The sequence below is a fragment of the Stylophora pistillata genome, chromosome 3, assembly GCF_964205215.1.
Source record: "Stylophora pistillata chromosome 3, jaStyPist1.2, whole genome shotgun sequence".
Lineage (NCBI taxonomy): Eukaryota > Metazoa > Cnidaria > Anthozoa > Scleractinia > Pocilloporidae > Stylophora > Stylophora pistillata.
In genome coordinates, this window is record NC_142521.1 from 16,074,413 (window position 1) to 16,092,148 (window position 17,736).

The window sequence follows — 17,736 nt, forward strand, 5'->3', positions numbered from 1 at the left end:
AGTTAGTAATGTTAATTTGCCACTGTAAAGGGCTTTAAAGCTAACGTTTCGAGCGTTAGCCCTTCGTCTTTTGCTCTGACGAAGGGCTAACGCTCGAAACGTCAGCTTTGAAACTCAGTATGGTGGCCAATTGATATTAATTACGCAGTTGATAAAACCAAAATTACCAAGCTATACTCCTCCACCGACGCAGCACCACAGTTTCTTTGGAACCTAACCCCATTTAATCATCACACAACAAGGTTGGTCATGATGCTGTTGAGAATCCAAAATACCTCGTCAAAAGTTTTCTGATTATCGTAGGAAGGTTGGGAACAAATGTGATTGTGTTATGCTGGTTGGTTAATGCTTGAGTAGTTAAACTCTGGCTTCAGCCATTGCCTGCTTCAGCCATTACCTCATTAATCAGTACTTTTCATCTTTTTCCTTCCGCTTCGCCTTTGAGTTGCAACTTCGGGCTTAAATTACATAAAAAGCAATTAACTTTGAGAGAAAAAACAGGGGATCAAGATTGGAAAGACTCCCTTAAGCTTGACCTCGGAAAGAAAGGTCTATCATAATACTTCTTCATTTATTTATTTATTTATTCAGTTGTTGTCCACCTCTTTAGTGCTTGCCTACACTGATGTCGTTCTAACTGAGGCAAATTCTCTACAACGTTACAAGTGACACAAAATTTATTGAACCGAAGAAGTTCCTGTCACGTGCGTGACAGTTTCTTCATTCCACCTTCAATAGTTTGTTATCCTCTTTGGCCTTCTATTCTGGGTTAACGACTTGAGCTAATCAACTACAGGATATCGAATTTAATCCTTTGACTAGAAGCGTGACTCAATGTAACAAATTTGTCGGCGGAGATTTGACCAACGCTCCAGGAAGTATCATTTAAGGGATTTCGGCAAGCGAAAAAATAACAAACTCTCTTCGTTTGATGAGCATCCCGGGATCAGTTTCCAAGAGGGCTGGAAACTTTCATCGCTAAGGTGGCTCTTAAACTTACCTGCAGTATGCAAGGAGTCCCTATTACTGGCCCTGATGTAACAAACAAGACAAGAATTGCAACCCAAGTTATTGCCGCAAGTTTCTCTGCACTCTTCTACTGGCTAATGTTCTTCCTTGGAATCCTTGGCATTTTCTACAAGCCATGCGCCAAGCTGTCTTCGTCTAGAGGTACTTTATTCGTATTTTTTGTAGGAGCACTTGTAATCGTTGTAAATTTACTTCAAAGTGCAACTAATACTGAAAATGACCTGCAGGTCAGACAATACTATCGGCTTTCCACGGTTCCTCTGATTGGGATACTTTTCACTCTCATCGGTGTTAAAGTGTTTTTTCGATTACCAGACGAAGTTCATGGGACTCTGCGTCGATCAAGCGATCAAGCCGTAACTCTGGGTCGACACCAGCCTTCCATGGGTTTGGTAGTTTCTTTCTTAACGGTTCCTTTGATTGTCATCGAATTCGTGTTGCTATGTGCAACTTTGAGTTCCAAGAAAACAGACAAGGGTACGAGAAATTTGACAGAAATACCATGGCTCCTAGCTAGCATAGATAAGCCTATTTTCCTTATTCAGAAGGTTACTCAAGCAGGTGCGTATCTATATCTGCGGAACACTATCATACGCCAAGGAAGCAAAGAGAATGTTACGTTTTATTTTAGGTTGCTGTCCTTCTTTAACTTCATCCAGTGGGTAGATACTCAGGTAAACGTAGAAAATGACATACACTTAAGTGGAATCAAGAACAACCTGGGAGATTATTCTAATATATTTATGATTTTCTACGAAGCACTAGCCATAGATTATCGTCTAATGTGTGCATTGCTATTTCTTGAACATTGGGTCGAGATTCAAAATCAAGGCAGAAGGAACAATTCCACAAACCAACCACAAGATAACCTGAGTACTTCTAGGGTTCGAAATCAACGGGACCTAAGCGGTTCCATCGAAGCTAGCCTTGGAAGCGCGAATGATGCCGCTTATCAAGAACGAGATAATTTAAGCAGATCCGAAGTTCAGGATCGAAGCGATCGGAGCGGCAATTCAGAATATGCTCAAATTCAAGTTACAGAGCCTCGCAACCAAATAAGGAGACTCATTGGATATGCGCTTGGTTGTTTATGCTTGATCGCCCCTGTACTCTGTGGTCTTCAGTTTGTGGAGACATTCAACATTGGACCGTGGGTAACTATATTTGCCATTCTCGTCAACGTCTTTATTGTAATCTGCGGAGCAAGTCTTCTTCACTACAACTATTTGGATGACAATAGACAAGTGGAATCAGATGGAGTTAAAATAATGGTAAGAATAAAAATTTCTATCGGTGAACTAACAGGATAAGTGAATTTATCATGTGACCCTGACAGCCTCACTAGCGTAATCCCATAGAAAAACATAGGGAAAGCTGACGTAAGTAGAGCAGGAAGGGTCGAAGTCAGCAGGTCCGGAAAAAGCCGTCCAGCCTTATACCCACACGGTTTTTTGCAAAAACGTAAACGAAAACAAAAAAAAAGACTAAAACAAAGTCGCACGTTCTGGTGAATTGTGAGGTTCTTCTGACTAAAAAGTGAGAAAAAAACAAACAAACAAAGGAAAATTTTTCTTCAGCATTTTTTTTTTTTTTTTTTTAATTGTGATTGTCCCGCGTGCGCCAGCCCAGGTTAAAGCAAAATTTTCGAAGTGGTCCTAAGGTAAAATACTTCTTTTGTCCAGTTGCTAGTCTCCGTTCGTAAACAAGATGGCACCGAGTACGGAATCGCGTACGTTTAGCGGTTTCAAGCAAAGTTTTCCAAGTAAGTAAGCTCTGTTCCAAAAAAAAAAAAAAGACAAGCCAGGGGTTCTGCATTACCATCAGTCATCCCAAGACACAGTTTTATGGTTCATAGTTAACATCCCCTCTCTTTTTCACAGGTTTGTCTTTTAGGTGCAGTTGGTTTCAGTTGCTGGATGGTGGAGGCTGCTATCTTTTCCTTTTGGGCTTCTCCTGAATCAAAAGTCCAAGACCAGAAAAATGAGCTTCCCGATCATGCTTTCTTTGGGAAGCCTTAAAATATTTCGCGCGCAGTTTAACGACAGCATTCCTTATTTTCTTATTTACGAATATAAACGCCCACACTTTTTCCTATCAGACGAGCTACAGAAATCACTTTCTTGTACCTGCTGTGATGTTGGGAGTGTTCTCTATGTTCGGCGAGGGCTTGATTGAGCAGATAGCTGGACCCCTAGATCGACTTCTAAGGTTCGTAGTGGCCGCCATGTTTTGAACTACAGCTTCAATATCGAGACAGCACAACACGAAAAAAAAACCGTATTGCATTCTGTTACCAAACACGAGAGTAATTTACCAGGCTGGGAATTGGGGTGCATGCTTAAGGCGTACAACACAGTGTTTGGTTATCAACGATGTTAATTGATAAGTTTAATTCTAGGTGAACGTATTTCCTTCTTAGGAGTACAATCGAGAATGACAGCCTGAGAACTCTGATTGAGGCAGGTCCGCCACTGTACCTTGGATTCCTCATCCACGTGTTTCTCTATTTCATAATCATAGAAGCAGATCCAGATAACAGGAATCGCGTAGCAAGAGAGGAAACAAGGGAGCGATCACCTGGTCAATGAGAAATTTAATCGTTTAAGCTATCCTACGAGATGTTATTTACATAAATGAAGATGATCCAGGCCTCAATAGGCAATCGAAATCTTATTTTGCAAAATGTGCCATGGTCTGTAAGGTTAAAATCAGGTTGTTAGGGACTGCATTATGTATTTTTTTTGGAACACACTTACTCCCAAGAACTGAATGTTAATTCTCCCCGTTAGCTACCATATATTAGCTTGTAAATTAGTTACAAGAATTTGGTGTTAGATCAAGATAACTTCTACCAAAGAAGAAAGAAGAAAGTCTTAAGCACTCTAAACAACAAACGTGTTTAGTTACAATGATAAGGTTGAGATCAGACGTCTGCATTATCAGGCGCCTCTGGCAGCCGCTTCAGTCCATGTAACGATCTCACCTTCCCTCCCATCCCACCCCAGGGGAGGGCATCCACCACACAGTAATCTCGTGCGTGGGAAATTAACGTCTTCTAACCCTAACCCTGCAGGAGACGGGGCCTACGGTTTATTCGTCCTTATCCGAGAAGACTAGAATATCTATCCATTTCTTGATATTATAGAAAGGTAGCAAATTCTCCTCACTTATTTTAAGACCATGAGTATGCCGGAGTTTGAGTATTCTCAATCACCGTTTGCTGAATAATGCGTGGCTATTATGGGGAGAAGTTGCATGTTTATAACTTCTGGGGAAAAAAGATTGAGGAAATATGATTTTGAAACTGGAAGACGAAAGTGAGCCTAACAATGTAGATTTTCTCTCCGTTAAAATTGATTTTTTTTTTTTTACAGAGGCCACGTTATCTAAGTTGTTAACAGAAACGCCTTACATTGCAGAAAATTCTTTAAGAAATTTCTTTTGTTCTATCACTTAAGATTCATATCACGGAAAGATCTAAAAGCTGTGTACAACTTCTAAAAGCTAAGCGCACATATATGTTTTGACTTATTTTCTCTCACCCTGACGATTGATTTGTGTGATTCCAGACATCTGTTGAATCTAATCGGAGAAAATGACAAGGTGAACTGTCCTTTACTTTTATTATTATGCTTGTGTTAAGTTCAAAGACCGTTTTTTTTCTGGGTATTATTTTTGCTGCTGTTTCCATCCTTCGGGGAACTCTAAATTTGCGGTTGATATAAAAGAATGGCTTTTAACCCTATAACCCTTTGAAGTGAGTGGCTTTTCATTTCTTTTTATAGTGTCACCCTTAAATTAAAGGGAAAAGTCATAAGTATACAGGAAATGATCACTACTTTAAAAAGCTCTTGATCGTCAAACCAGTTGTCCTTATCATTGCCGTAGAATTGCAAAGAGGACAGTGTGGAAAATATGATGTTAGGGTGCAGAGGGTAGGGACAATAGTCAAGGCGGTGCGCGTGATTAATGATTAAGGAAAAAATTAGTTCGTGACCCGCGAAAATATCCACGAGAGGAACGTGATTCGTGAATTAATAAATGTGCGTGAAGCGTGATTCGTCTTCTGATATAGACAAGAAACATTACTGAAAACATTTTGGACTTCGAACTTGTGAGTATTAAGAGTAAAAAAAAAAAAGGTGTCATATCTACAGTGCTTAGACCAGAATCCGTCAATTGACTTGCTATTGTTTCTTTTAAGGGTACCCTTCTTGCTAACCAGTAGTCTTTTCCCCTGCTTCTTTGCAGTCAACACCTCCAAACTTTGCATTGGATGAAGTAGCTGAAGGACTCATCAAGGCTTGGGAACTATACGGGTCACCGAGGTAAAACTGATACACTTAATATTTAAACCAATAGTTTTCAATCGGCCAGCGGTTTCAATCACATTTTAAACACGTGCCTCAGTCATTGTATCTGGCAAAGAATGATGAAATGATCTCCAGCACGCGGGGGGGGGGGGGGGGGGGGGGCTACTAAATCTATGCAAGGCACATGATCAATAATGAGGCAATCGTGAGTGTACATCGACAAAAAGTGTTTTAATATCAAACCATGTTATTTAAATTCGCTGAACTGAACAACGTTATATGTTTTCCTACTTCTGACAACGTTTTTCTTTGTATCTCTTCAGTGCTGTTATCATGTTTATCGTTCGTCCCGATGAAGTAAACGTATATGTCCAAAGGATTCTGGAATACAGCATCAGAGACAAGTAAAAACTTAGCAGATAAAACGCTTTTCCATTCAGTGTCAAGTAACCAGAGTAAGAGTGATCACCAGAGCCAATCAGGGCAAAGAACGTCATTACAAACAACCATAAATAAGCTCAATGTATATTGAACGATCTCAAGCGAAGGAAACTCGAATAACTGGCTACAGTGAAGTGAAACAAAAGCAACGGAATCAATGATTATTTTTGCTCTCGAACAGTGCCTTTTCCTATGATTCAAGTGGAAAGATCGCCATCTATTGACACGAAAATGTCTAAGATATTGCGTACATCATTTATTGGTTGATGTCTGGATCTCAAGGCCGGGAAAGGGGGGGGGGGGGTAATGGGAACTATTTTGGCTAATAAGCAAAATATGACTTTATCTCTATTCTTGCAGAAACAGAACTGTAAAAGTTATCAGACGAAGTTTGACCGAAGTTTTTACCCAAAGCGAAGTACACGGCGACAAATCTCTCTTTGTGTAAGCAAGTTTGCGTTTTTTTTTCGTCCTAGATTTCGTTTTCTGTTCAGTAACTTATTGACAGTACCTCTTGGTTCACTAACAAAACGACTGAGAACTGATTCACTAGTTAACTCCCTACGTATCAATTAAATGAATGTCTCCCTGACATGCTGACTGGGTGACTGAATATTTACTCGAAGACTGCATGATAAAATACTTATCGATTCGGTGTAAAATACTGAATCATATTTCTTATGCAAAGTGTGTTTCAAAGTCCTCCTTTCTCAGGGTTCGGTTGATAAGACGACATATGTAAATTGTAATTCCAAGATCGAGTGAATATTATCTGCTGTCAGCAGTACCTAGATATGATCATGTTTTAAATGGTGACATATTCTTATTTTTAACAGGGATGGACTTGAGGGTGAGAGTCTTGGTTTAGGAGGAGTTCCCTGAGGTATTCTTCGGTATTTGCGTAATCCTTTACAGAATCATAAGCATGGAATATTGTCATGTAGATGGCTTCGAACATACTATTTGCCAATGAACTGTTGATAATCAAAGCTTTGTTGTTTAAAACAATCAAGCATTCCTTGATTAACTCGATGGCTTGCGACGTACGACTTGTGTTGCGAAGGAAGCCGGCGACCACTGAACCTATCCAGATGACTTTTGTGGTGGCTTCTTCTGTGTTGTTCATCTTGACTTTACCGTCTGTTGTTGAAGAACAGAACAAGTTTTATTTGATCAGTTGACTTACGACTAGTTTACAGTAATGTAAGAAGGAGTGAAGCCTTCCACAGACCCGGCCTACTGAGATGGTCCCCTATATTTTTTCACATGAAGCGTTATAGGGTGATTTTCTTTTTTTTTGAGAATCGTGATTTGATTTTTTTTTCGTGAATCGTGATTAAAGATGAAAAGATCTTTTCGTGTTCACGTGAGTGAATTCTTTTATCTAAACGTAACCCGTGAATAAAAAACGTGATTCGTGATCCCATTTGTTTAGTTTGATGAATTTCCAGCTATTTTATTGTTTTGATGATGTACGTATTGTTCTCAAACGGCTACGGATTGGTTTTGACCAGGGTTTTGAGTGTGCATGGACTTCATATGGATCGATAAAAGTCATAAGTGGTTCTTGAACAAATAAGATTACAAATTACGTCCTCTTTTGTCGCGTAAGATTAGTCAAGACTAGAATAAGTAGCATATTAATTCGTGACTTTGGTTTTTCATTTCTATGGGAAACGTGATCGTCTCGAATTTCGCATGAACGTGAAAGAATTTTGAATATTATTGGTGATGCTTGGAAAGGCCAAATATTTTTATGTGATTGAGTTTTACAAAGGGTATAGGGGACCCTCTACTGAACTCTCAAGCTAGGGAGCTCCTGATGCATCTCATCTTACTGCTAATTCTAAAGTGCCCACCCCATATCTTAAATAATGATCACTTTCCTTTGCCACAAATTCACGTCTTTACAAATGTTAATCTAAACATTTAAAAATGGGAAAGTAGGTTTCCTTTGAACTTCTTCCTAAAAATATCTCTTTGATTGAGGTTTTGACGTGTTGGAAGGATGTTTCATATTTAACTGCCTATGTTTGAGGGCCCTGTATTCCATGAAGTGTTGATTAGAATTTCTTTATATATCTCATTCAATGGAAGTGTTCATTGTTTCTTTTCAAAAAGGCGGGAATGATGAGATTTCAAAATCTCGTTAATATTGTTATCATATCATGGGTGACAAATTACTCCTTAATTTTGGCGCGAAATTTCAGCGTTAATTTTTATTTCACATGTGAAATTACAAAATTGCCATGGTAACATCTCTTGTATCTCGATCAGAGCCAAGATGAAGTCGAGATTTAAGACGGTAACTCTTGAAGAAATTACGAAATTAAAAGAAGCAGCCGAAAATTATTAACAGGCACGAAGAATTCGAAAGGTATTTTTTGTGAAGAAACTCAGAAAAATACGAACTTTAACAATAATGTATGCATTAAACGAAAACTATATTCTTTTTCATGTTCTCGGTTTTCGATAGAATAAACCAGTAAAAACAATTACGGTTGTGAACGTAATTTGTCACCCACGATATTAAAAGGTAATCAAATGGTTTTCTCGTGAAATTATTTCCTAATTTCACTCGTCGCCATTTGATTACACATACTAATTTTCCTTTCTAGCTTTCTTATGTTGGTTGAATTTCTGAAACAGCCTCGTCGGTATTGATGCAACTTACATTTTGAAGTTAATAATTTTCCTTGTTTATTTCGATGAAGGCAAAGGAACTTATAGAAGATCTTACAGCAGAGGTCGACTTTTTCCTGGAAAAACGAAAAAAAAATTTATGGAAAAGACTAAGTCCAAAATTCATCAAGATTATTATTCTACTTGTTTCTTGTCACGCCATCGAGCCGAAAGTAAACAGGCTGAATTATTATTGACATAACTTATAACAACCTAGCAAAGTCTTTCTTTAGTTTTGGAGTCGATTACTTTTCGATGAAAATATATTCGCCCAAATTTCAGATAAAAATTGATGGAAAAGTAGGGATTACAGACTAGACTAAGCCCAAGAGTTTGAATTATGTCTTTCCCTCACAACACAAATATGATTGGCTATCTGCCCGAAATCTGACGATAAGTGCGGTCATACGTGTCTACACTTGACAACACTTTGGATGGATGGTGACCTGCAGGAATTTTCATTGCAGTTTCCGACAATTCGTTCGCTGAAATCAGAGCAGACTGAGGCACTAGAAGCTCTTATTGTTGGCAAAGAAGTTCTCACAACTTTGCCAACCGACTTCGGAAAGAGCCTCATATATCAGGCGTTTTGTTTCGCAAAAATTTCTACAGCGTGTGTTTTTGTAATTCCACCGCTTAACAACATTATGGTGGAAGAAGTTGGCAAACTCAACGAACTTGGCCTTCTATTAGTTCTAACATGAATTTTTTTTCACTTTTTTTTTTCGACTCGCGCGACGGACTTCGCGCCGAAAAGGAGGGACTACTCGTAGTCTAGTTCGCCATTAAAAATGATAAGTTACTCACTGCGTACCGGCAAAGAACTATTCGATGGCTCAAGGGACAATATAACACTCGATACTATCATTTTAATACATCCAAGATAACTTCCTCAGTTCCCCTTATGATATTTAGGAATTGCCGATTTTCACTGTCGTTCCATCATCAACACCATTCAACAAATAAGGTCAAGAATCAAAGACATAAAAGAAGGTAAATGTTCAAATAGCCGCGCAAACAGTCTTTGCAACGTTTCATGCGGGAGATATTCAAAGAAATGTTTTACTCAAATTTATGAGACGCGATCTTTGTGTCTCTCTGAGGGGCACAAATATAGCTTCAGTTAACCTATATGGGAGTACCTATCATCATACAAGGACTGTTCAGATTGCGAAATCTCACTTTTATTGACCTACGTGACAGCATTCTCGGCTATGGTTAGCCAAATGTTGCAAAATTCAACAACTTGCATATTTATATTCAACAACTAATATTTATGCTCAACAAAATACATTTTTATTCAACAGTTTACGGTTATATTCAACATTTTATATTGATGTTCAACGACACGCATTTTCTGTTCATATTCAACCAAAATTATTTTCATTCAACAACAATATTTATTCAACTTCAATAGCTATATTTATTTTACTCAACAAAATTAATTGTTCAACTTCAATCCAAACTTTTTACCCAACAAAAATGATTATTCAACTTCTACCATGCATAGTCATAATAGAAGGTATGTCATTTAATAACTAAGTGGTTGAAAGTTCCCGGACATTCAAAATATCGTCATTCAACAAAATTCCCCGCCCCTACCCCCGGAAATACCCCCAAACATGAAACCCATTCCCTTCCAATACGAAGATTATGGACTGGAACCCGATCATTCAATTTGCGCCAAAAATCAAAATGGCAGCCATAACTCTGGACGAAGATTCATTCTTCAATTGCTTTGAGGATGTTATAAGCTTGTTAAATGTTTGTGAATAGGGAGAAAACAGTATTTCTCGACCATTCTATTCGGGCATTGCTGATAATATATCATTTTATTTCAGATGTCTACCAAAGGGAAATTAATCCAATCAATGGTCATGTATGAGGTCATTTCAAAACGTAAAACGGCTTTGGATCAGTTGAGTAAAGGATTGATTACCCTTGGTGTTCTTTATGAGATGTCAAAGCACCCACATTTATTCGAGAGTGTGTTTACCTTTAAACCTGTCGAGCTGACACCAGCGATAGTTTGAGAGTATCTCAAATATCCAGATGAATTAAGTGACCAAATTAAGCACCAGATATACTGCTAAGTGAGTACAGTTTGGAGAATTCCTTAACCCCAGTTCTGTCAATTTTCGGCACCAACTGTGGAACAAAACCCTTAAATTTCCAGCAACCTCAGTCAACTCTCCTTTGCACTCGTTTACAATCAGTAGCACGTTTTCGACAAATTTTGCCGCTGATTCTGAGCAATTGATCACCCTCTCTATAAATGGTCGGGAAATACTGTCTTCCCCCTCAATATTAGTTGTTGAATATAAATATGCAAGTCGTTAAATTTTGCAACATTTGGCGAACCATACCGGCTGCATTTCCATACCGGCTGCCATTTTCATACCGTGTCACGCAATAGCTTAGAAATTCAACCTTGCTTTTTAACACAGGACGGAACACCCTATCTGACTGAAAATTTTTAAAAAGGCAAGTCTTCAACTGTTCTTATAACTAACTAAACAAATATCTCAAAAGGATAGATAATTCCTTATTTAAAAACCAAGACTAGCATCGGAGGTCACGTTGATAACTGGCGAAAAGTTTCATTTTTTGACAAGTCTTTTCCTTTCGCAGTAAAACGTCAAACCTCTTGCATTCCGTGATATTTCTAATTCTAGATTTTATAGCGTCAGGCAAAACCCAAGGAATTCGCAAGGTGCAATCTTCCTTTAAGTGTTAGAGACATATTTTAAGTTTCAAATCAAACCCAGTTCTGTTGTATTTGTTATAACGGCCCGTACATCACGTATCAGTTTAGAATAAAAAGTAACTAATTCCGTAAACTATTGCCTGATAAATATCAGTTCCTTTATTTGCTGTTTATATCAAATACCTTTGATTACAGTTTTCATTTTTCCTTCAAGCTATCACAAATCATGGGCAACAACAGTGTCACCAACTTAGACTACTTCAGTGGGAGAGAGGAGGGAGGGGAGTTAGAGGATCTCCGGATGCTTGTAAACAGCTCCCCCACAAATTATGATAGTAAAACATATATATCCCGGTTTGTTCCTGAATCCTTGTGAGACGCTGGTATGAAACTTCACCCCTCCCACACTTAAGAAAAAATCCACTCGCCCCAATTATCTGAAAAGCGAAAGTTCCGGCAAAATCCAAGTGATGAGGAGTACCTGACGTAAAACGGAAACATTACTCGTTCTTTGAAGGAAGTTTAGATGAGATTCAGGAAAAAATTCCAGAGAAAAACATGACTTCTGTAGAGCGCCAGACTGTTGTGCGGAAGGTCGAGCCGGTTCGAGTCCCGGCCGGACCAACACTCAAGGTCTTAAAATAACCAAGGAGAACGTGCTACCTTTCTATAATATCAAGAAATGGATAGACATTCTAGTCTTCTCGGATAAGGACGAATAAACCGTAGGTCCCGTCTCCTGCATCTATTTTAGTTAATTTTTAGTTAATTTGGTTATTACACCACTCGGGCAGTCAGAGGGCCAATAACTAATATCAACCAATCAAAATGCTCTATTGCCGGTCAATATTCTCTCAGTATTGGACCGGGCACTGTCCCGAATGGTCCCGAATGATACCGCACTTGTGTCCCTTCGAACTTCAGTCGTATAATAAATCTCTTATTAACCAAGCTTGCTCGGCACCGCACTGGAAGAATATCGGCCCTTGGTCTTTTTTGTACGGACCGAGCGCAGCGAGGTCCGTACTGTCAAGACCTCGGACCGATATTCTCCCAATACGGCCCTCGCGCTTGGTTAATAAGATATATTTATCAACTTTGTTGTCACGCAAATTGCACCAAATGGAAAATGAAAAACTCATGATGAGTTAGTCATCGCGCGCATATAGCTTACCGTTTCAAGACAAGCCTTAATATTACTGTAACAAGTCTTGACTGTAATTTTGTGATCAAAATCCAGCGGTTCTTGCCAAACGACGAATACTTAGACCAGACGTTGCCTGTAAAAGAGAAGTAAATTGTTTCAGTTTTGCATACTCAAATCCATCAAAGGCGAAAAAAGTTCCGTTAAACGGGCTTAAAGACAAGTATGACTATTAAATTTACAGTGGAACAGATTCAGCGTAAAAGATAGATAATCGGCACATTTCATGCCCACCTGATATATTGACTGACGCGTGACACCTCGTTCAAACAACCTATCGCTATTCAGAATCAAGGGTTTTCAGGCGCGTAGTGTCCTCGACGCATATACGCACGTGCGTACTTGAAGTGACCAGAAAAATTTGAAAACAATGTTGTGTTTGCGCCAAGTTTGCTGAAAGTAAGGGCAAGACGCTTTGTTCTTTGCTTGTATTCACACAACTATTTCAAACAAGAAATAAAGAACGCAGAATTTTTCGCTCAGTTTACGTAGGTTTCTAGATCATATGTACTTGTGCGTACTTGAAAAAATGACCACGCTACGCGCCTGGTTTTCAATGGGAAAAATTTAATCTGTCGGTTTCAAATATTTCAGTTATTTTCCACATCTTATTAATATTTTTTTTCTAGCTGCCAATCACTCACTATACATTTCATTTCTCTATATAATTATTTAATGGTGTTTCTTGAAGGTCACACCTTCCCGTTAATAATCTTGTGCGTTGTTATCACTATAGCTAGTTCGCTAGGTAATGGACAAATCGCTCGGTGCATTACTTTTACAGTCAAACTAAGTGAAGCGTACCCCTCAGGATTACATGAATGATTTGATTATTTGAATATTGAACCCGTTAATCGTTTCAGTAGCGCAATAACGAATTGAATATTTGAACATGGAACCCGCTAACCGTTTCAAGAATGCAGTAATGGATTGATTTGAATATTGAACCCGATAGCCGTATTCGTTTTGAAAAGGCGCGGATCATTGTTCAAATCAGAAGTCCATTTCTGATTGGATTATGCGAACACGTGATGATGGATCGGAACTATTTCAACATGGCGTCAGACATGGGGGGAAGGGTGAGTTCGAGCGTTGTGTAGAACTTCTTGTAAATGTTGTAGATGGAATGTTATCGAGAGCTTTTTTCGCCTATTTACATCTTGACGAACTTGTAGAAATTCTCGTGTGTATTCATGGTCGAAAAAAATAGTTTAAGGGCAAAGCCATCGCAAGACTTTTTTTATTTCGTTAATATTTGTGATCGACTGTTTTCGCAGTGTTTTTACAGTGCAGTTTGTTCATTTTCAGGATTCCTCGTCAAATAGAACAATCTTATTGGACTTCAGAAATGGACTTCTTATTTGAACAATGATCCGCGCCTTTTCAAAACAGATACGGCTATCGGGTTCAATATTCAAATAATCAATCCATTATTACATTCGTGAAACGGCTAGCGGGTTCAATAATCAAATAATCAATTCATTATTGCATTCTTGAAACGACTGGGGGGTTCAATATCCAAATGATCAATTCATTAATGTAATCTTGAGGAGTACGCTTCACTTAGTTTGACTGTAATATGCCGGAGAATAAACTCAAATAGATGACCGATGTTGTACTTTTTTAGGGAAAATTCCTTGCGGGTCCAAGGTTTCCTCATCGTAAGAGTGGTCCTGTGTCATTATTCCCCCCTCCCTCCCCTCCCTAAGAGAGGTTTTATTCGTCTATCATCACTGACATGAAGCCAAGCAAGATCCCTTCTTGATATTACTCTATATTACAATAATTTGTATTCCGCATTATTTAGATTGATACCTTAGAGAGATTAACAGTAGATTGCGATGTTCTCTTAAAGAGTACGACACCGATCAACTCCAACCGTTTTTCTTATCTATCAACTTTGTTGTCTCGCAAATTGCACCAAATGGAAAAGGAAAAACTCATGATGAGTTAGTCATGGCGCTCATATAGCCTACCGTTTCAAGACAGAAGCCCCAGTAGTACTGTAACAAGTCTTGACTTGAATTTTGTGATCATGAAAATCCAGGGGTTCTTGCAAAACAACGAATACTGACACCAGACGTTCCCTGCAAGAGAGAAGTAATTTTTTTCAGTTTTACATGCTCAAATTCATCAACAGCAAAAAAAGTTACGTTAAGCGGGCTTGAAGACAAGTATGACTATTAAATTCAAAGTCGAACAGATTTAGCGTAAGAGATAGATAACCGGCACATTTTATTGGCTGTTTAACATGACTCACGTATGACACCTCGTTCAAACAACATAGCGCTATTGAATCAAGGGTTTTCTATGGGCAAAATTTAATCTGTCAGTTTTAAATATTTCAGTGACTTCCCACATCTGATAAATAATTTTTTTCAAGCTGCCAATTACTATATATTTCATTTCTCTTTAGAATTATTCCATGATGTTACTTGAAGGCCGGTCACACCTTCCCGTTAATAATCTTGTGCCTTGTTATCACTAGAGCTAGTTCGCTAGGTAATGGACAAATCGCTCGGTGTACTACTTTTAATATGCCGGAGAATAAACTCAAATAGATGACCGATGTTTTACATTTTTAGGGAAAATTTCTTACCGGTCCAAGGTTTCCTCATCGTAAGAGTGGTCCTGTGTCATTATTCCCCTCTCCCTCCCCTCCCTAAGAGAGGTTTTATTCGTCGATCATCACTAACATGAAGCCAAGCAAGATCCCCTCTTGATATCACTGTATATTACAATAATTTAAATTCCGCATTATTTAGATTGATACCTTAGAGAGATTAACAGTAGATTGCGGTGTTCTCTTAAAGAGTACGACACCGATCAACTCCAACCATTTTTCTTATATATCAACTTTGTTGTCACGCAAATTGCACCAAATGGAAAATGAAAAACTCATGACGAGTTAGTCATCGCGCGCATATAGCTTACCGTTTCAAGACAGAAGCCCCAATGACTGTAACAAGACTTAACTGTATTTTTGTGATAAAAATTCAGCGGTTCTTGCAAAAAACGAATACTGAGACCAGACGTTGCCTGTAAAAGAGAGGCAAATTGTTTCAGTTTTGCATGCTCAAATCCATCATCGGTAAAAAAAAGTTAGACGAACCATGAAAACCGAAATACATGTACATTAAATGGTGCCTCAAAAGTATGGTAATAAATATCCATTTCTCGTCACCTTTCCCTCAATTAAAGGAAAGAAAATCAATTTGATTTCAGCTTTTGTACTGAACATTTGGTAAGTATATTTTTCTCATCACGGTTGGAATTTTGCTCGAGGTTGGAGGTGGCTAGCGTCTTCGCTAACTCAAAGGATATCGGAATTTAATTTTCAGAGAAAGTAGCTTTATTAAAATCGACATGTCCAGTGTTGATTAAATCCGAGTTGATTAATCGAGTTTAGTAAGTATTTGGTCGGTCTAAATGGGGTTACAAACGTTAAACCGACCTTGCCGTTCATAAATTTCTTTCAATTTTTATCGACATATCAGAATTTTCGTCTGCCAAGTCATGAATCACATCACTCGGAACATAACGAGGTTTGAAACAGTTTTTGAAAAACAAAGCTAGAAGCCAAAATGATTTCGTTAGTCATGTAACACTTAGTAACAAATTAATGGATGTGAATCAGTTGTTTTAAAAGAGAGTACTACTGACCTGTAGCTTTCAGTGCCCTGCTTTGATAATAAAATTAAGCGTCTTTTTCGTTCTTTCTGTTTTTTTTTAACATACGTCATACGCAAGTCATATCGAGCAGCCAATCAAATGTGGATATCTATTTCGTACACGGAATCTGTTTTACCTGTAAATTCCATAGTCATTCTCGTCCTCAGGCCCGCTGAATGCCACAAATTCTCCTCTCATTAAAACCTTTAAGTGTTATATTAACTATTGAGTATCAATTTATTTCATTCGTCCTTCCTTCGATTCCTGTCAACCCTTCTGTAAATCCGCTGACCAGTGTATAAGGCATTGGCGGTCGCGAAAAAGATTTATTCAAGGTGGCTGATTTCTGAGTAATCATTTCATGTCGCGTAGATGCTTCCGACTCGCGCTTTTTTGCTACGGGAGGGGGGTTAACACGCATTGCGGTACCCCACTGACTATGTCATTTCAGCCTACTTTCTTGGTATACAAGGTCTTTCTGGGTTGTGAGAATAACGACGAAGACGTAATTTTCCGAGTTAAGACGTAATCAAACCTTAGTTTGAAACTTTCTGTATAACTTCTTTTTCTTGACAGCTTTGGGTTTTTCTTGAGGGGGGGTTAACATAAAACCCTTAGTAGTGGGGTTGTGGATCTGTTTTATAACTGCACATTTTGAAAGAGACAGGAATTTTTAACTTGTTATTTCCAGAACAGAGTTGCATGGTTCCTACGTGGCTGTGGTCATTATATTTTGGTGATAAAACCGGGATGAGGACACCTTCATCAAGTGGCTGCTATATTGAGTCCCTAGAAATGTAATTTTGTTATTACACAGTCAGCTTTGCAGTGAACTTGTAAGAAGTGCAAAAACAAAGCTCCTTTGTTTGACCCAAATGTTGGGTCGTTTGGGGTGACCCTCTGGGTTCTCCCCCATCCTAGCATCAGCACTGCACTGATGAGGCCCAGAAGGCCGAAACAGTACTGTCTGCAGTTATATATAGCTCTTTGGCATACAAAGCTTTGCTTTCATGTCCAAATTGAGCACCGTTGGATGAGTCATCGCCGCTAGCATTGTGCATAGCTCACTAGGTTCTTCTAGTTTGAGCACTCTGGCATGGCTTAGACGATACCACAAGTGTGGGATCGTTTGGGGATGCACATCGGTTCTCCCCCCATCCTAGCATTAGCACGCACTGATGAGGCCCAGGAGGCCGTAACAGTACTGCAGTTATATATATATATATATAAAGAGAGAGTCGTTAATGGAACTCTCAGGCCAACAAAGGTGCACCGCGCCAGGAGGATCAATAAAGATTCGCAGTCCAAACCTCACAGCCAACACGAACGTAAAAATTAAGTTAAAAAAATTGCGAGGATGGACAACTTCTGACGTAAAAAATATAAAAATTTTATTAAAAAACGTTTCGGTCATAGACCTTCTTCAGTTATTTACAACTTTTGAAATAAAAAAAGAGCATTAAATTGGAATGAAGTGCTAATGATTACGTAATTACAGATAACGTTATTGGACAATAATTATTCGACAATATTCACCGAACCTGAGGCAAATAATTGTTTTAGTATAATTTCAGAGCTGAACAACAGAGAGATTTCTAAAATCATAACATTTTAGTAACATTTATTGACATTTTATTTTAACATTTTATATAAACCGCGTGGAGCGGTTTATATAGCGTCATAGAAGG

At 38.5% G+C, this 17,736-nt stretch overlaps 1 protein-coding gene and 1 long non-coding RNA gene across 9 annotated transcripts; one reads left to right on the forward strand and one right to left on the reverse strand.

Annotated features, from left to right (window-relative positions):
* Positions 1-57: 57 nt before the first annotated feature.
* LOC148734730 (uncharacterized) lies at positions 58-7,207 on the forward strand. 5 transcript variants are annotated; one of them, XM_088754714.1, is made up of 9 exons: positions 96-242; positions 611-2,300; positions 2,712-2,791; positions 2,910-3,237; positions 3,449-4,632; positions 5,281-5,357; positions 5,666-5,746; positions 6,144-6,227; positions 6,620-7,207. In XM_088754714.1, exons 7-9 carry the CDS (start codon positions 5,676-5,678, stop codon positions 6,663-6,665), a joined length of 201 nt encoding a protein of 66 aa, XP_088610840.1. In that variant the 5' UTR covers positions 96-242; positions 611-2,300; positions 2,712-2,791; positions 2,910-3,237; positions 3,449-4,632; positions 5,281-5,357; positions 5,666-5,675; the 3' UTR covers positions 6,666-7,207. The 5 variants fall into 5 exon arrangements, with proteins under 5 accessions (XP_088610839.1, XP_088610838.1, XP_088610837.1 ...); XM_088754713.1 differs by lacking the exons at positions 6,144-6,227; positions 6,620-7,207 and having other exon boundaries at positions 58-242; XM_088754712.1 differs by lacking the exons at positions 2,712-2,791; positions 6,144-6,227; positions 6,620-7,207 and having other exon boundaries at positions 62-242; positions 3,449-3,609; positions 4,599-4,632.
* Positions 6,756-16,088, reverse strand: LOC148734731 (uncharacterized). Of its 4 annotated transcripts, XR_015999126.1 has the most exons (5): positions 14,976-15,272; positions 14,353-14,463; positions 12,347-12,452; positions 8,458-8,542; positions 6,756-6,923 (listed from the first exon to the last, which is right to left on the reverse strand). It is a non-coding gene; the product is annotated as an uncharacterized LOC148734731 (long non-coding RNA). The 4 variants fall into 4 exon arrangements; XR_015999125.1 differs by lacking the exon at positions 8,458-8,542 and having other exon boundaries at positions 14,976-15,269; XR_015999128.1 differs by lacking the exons at positions 6,756-6,923; positions 8,458-8,542; positions 14,976-15,272 and adding exons at positions 15,311-15,415; positions 16,040-16,088 and having other exon boundaries at positions 9,038-12,452.
* Between the last annotated feature and the right edge of the window lie 1,648 nt (positions 16,089-17,736).

Excerpts from the sequence above, each read along its gene's own strand:
- LOC148734730 (XM_088754711.1), top strand. The coding sequence starts at position 1,008 with ATGCAAGGAGTCCCTATTACTGGCCCTGATGTAACAAACAAGACAAGA. Across the intron at positions 2,301-2,909 it reads CAGATGGAGTTAAAATAATG|GTTTGTCTTTTAGGTGCAGT; the intron begins GTAAGAATAAAA and ends TCTTTTTCACAG.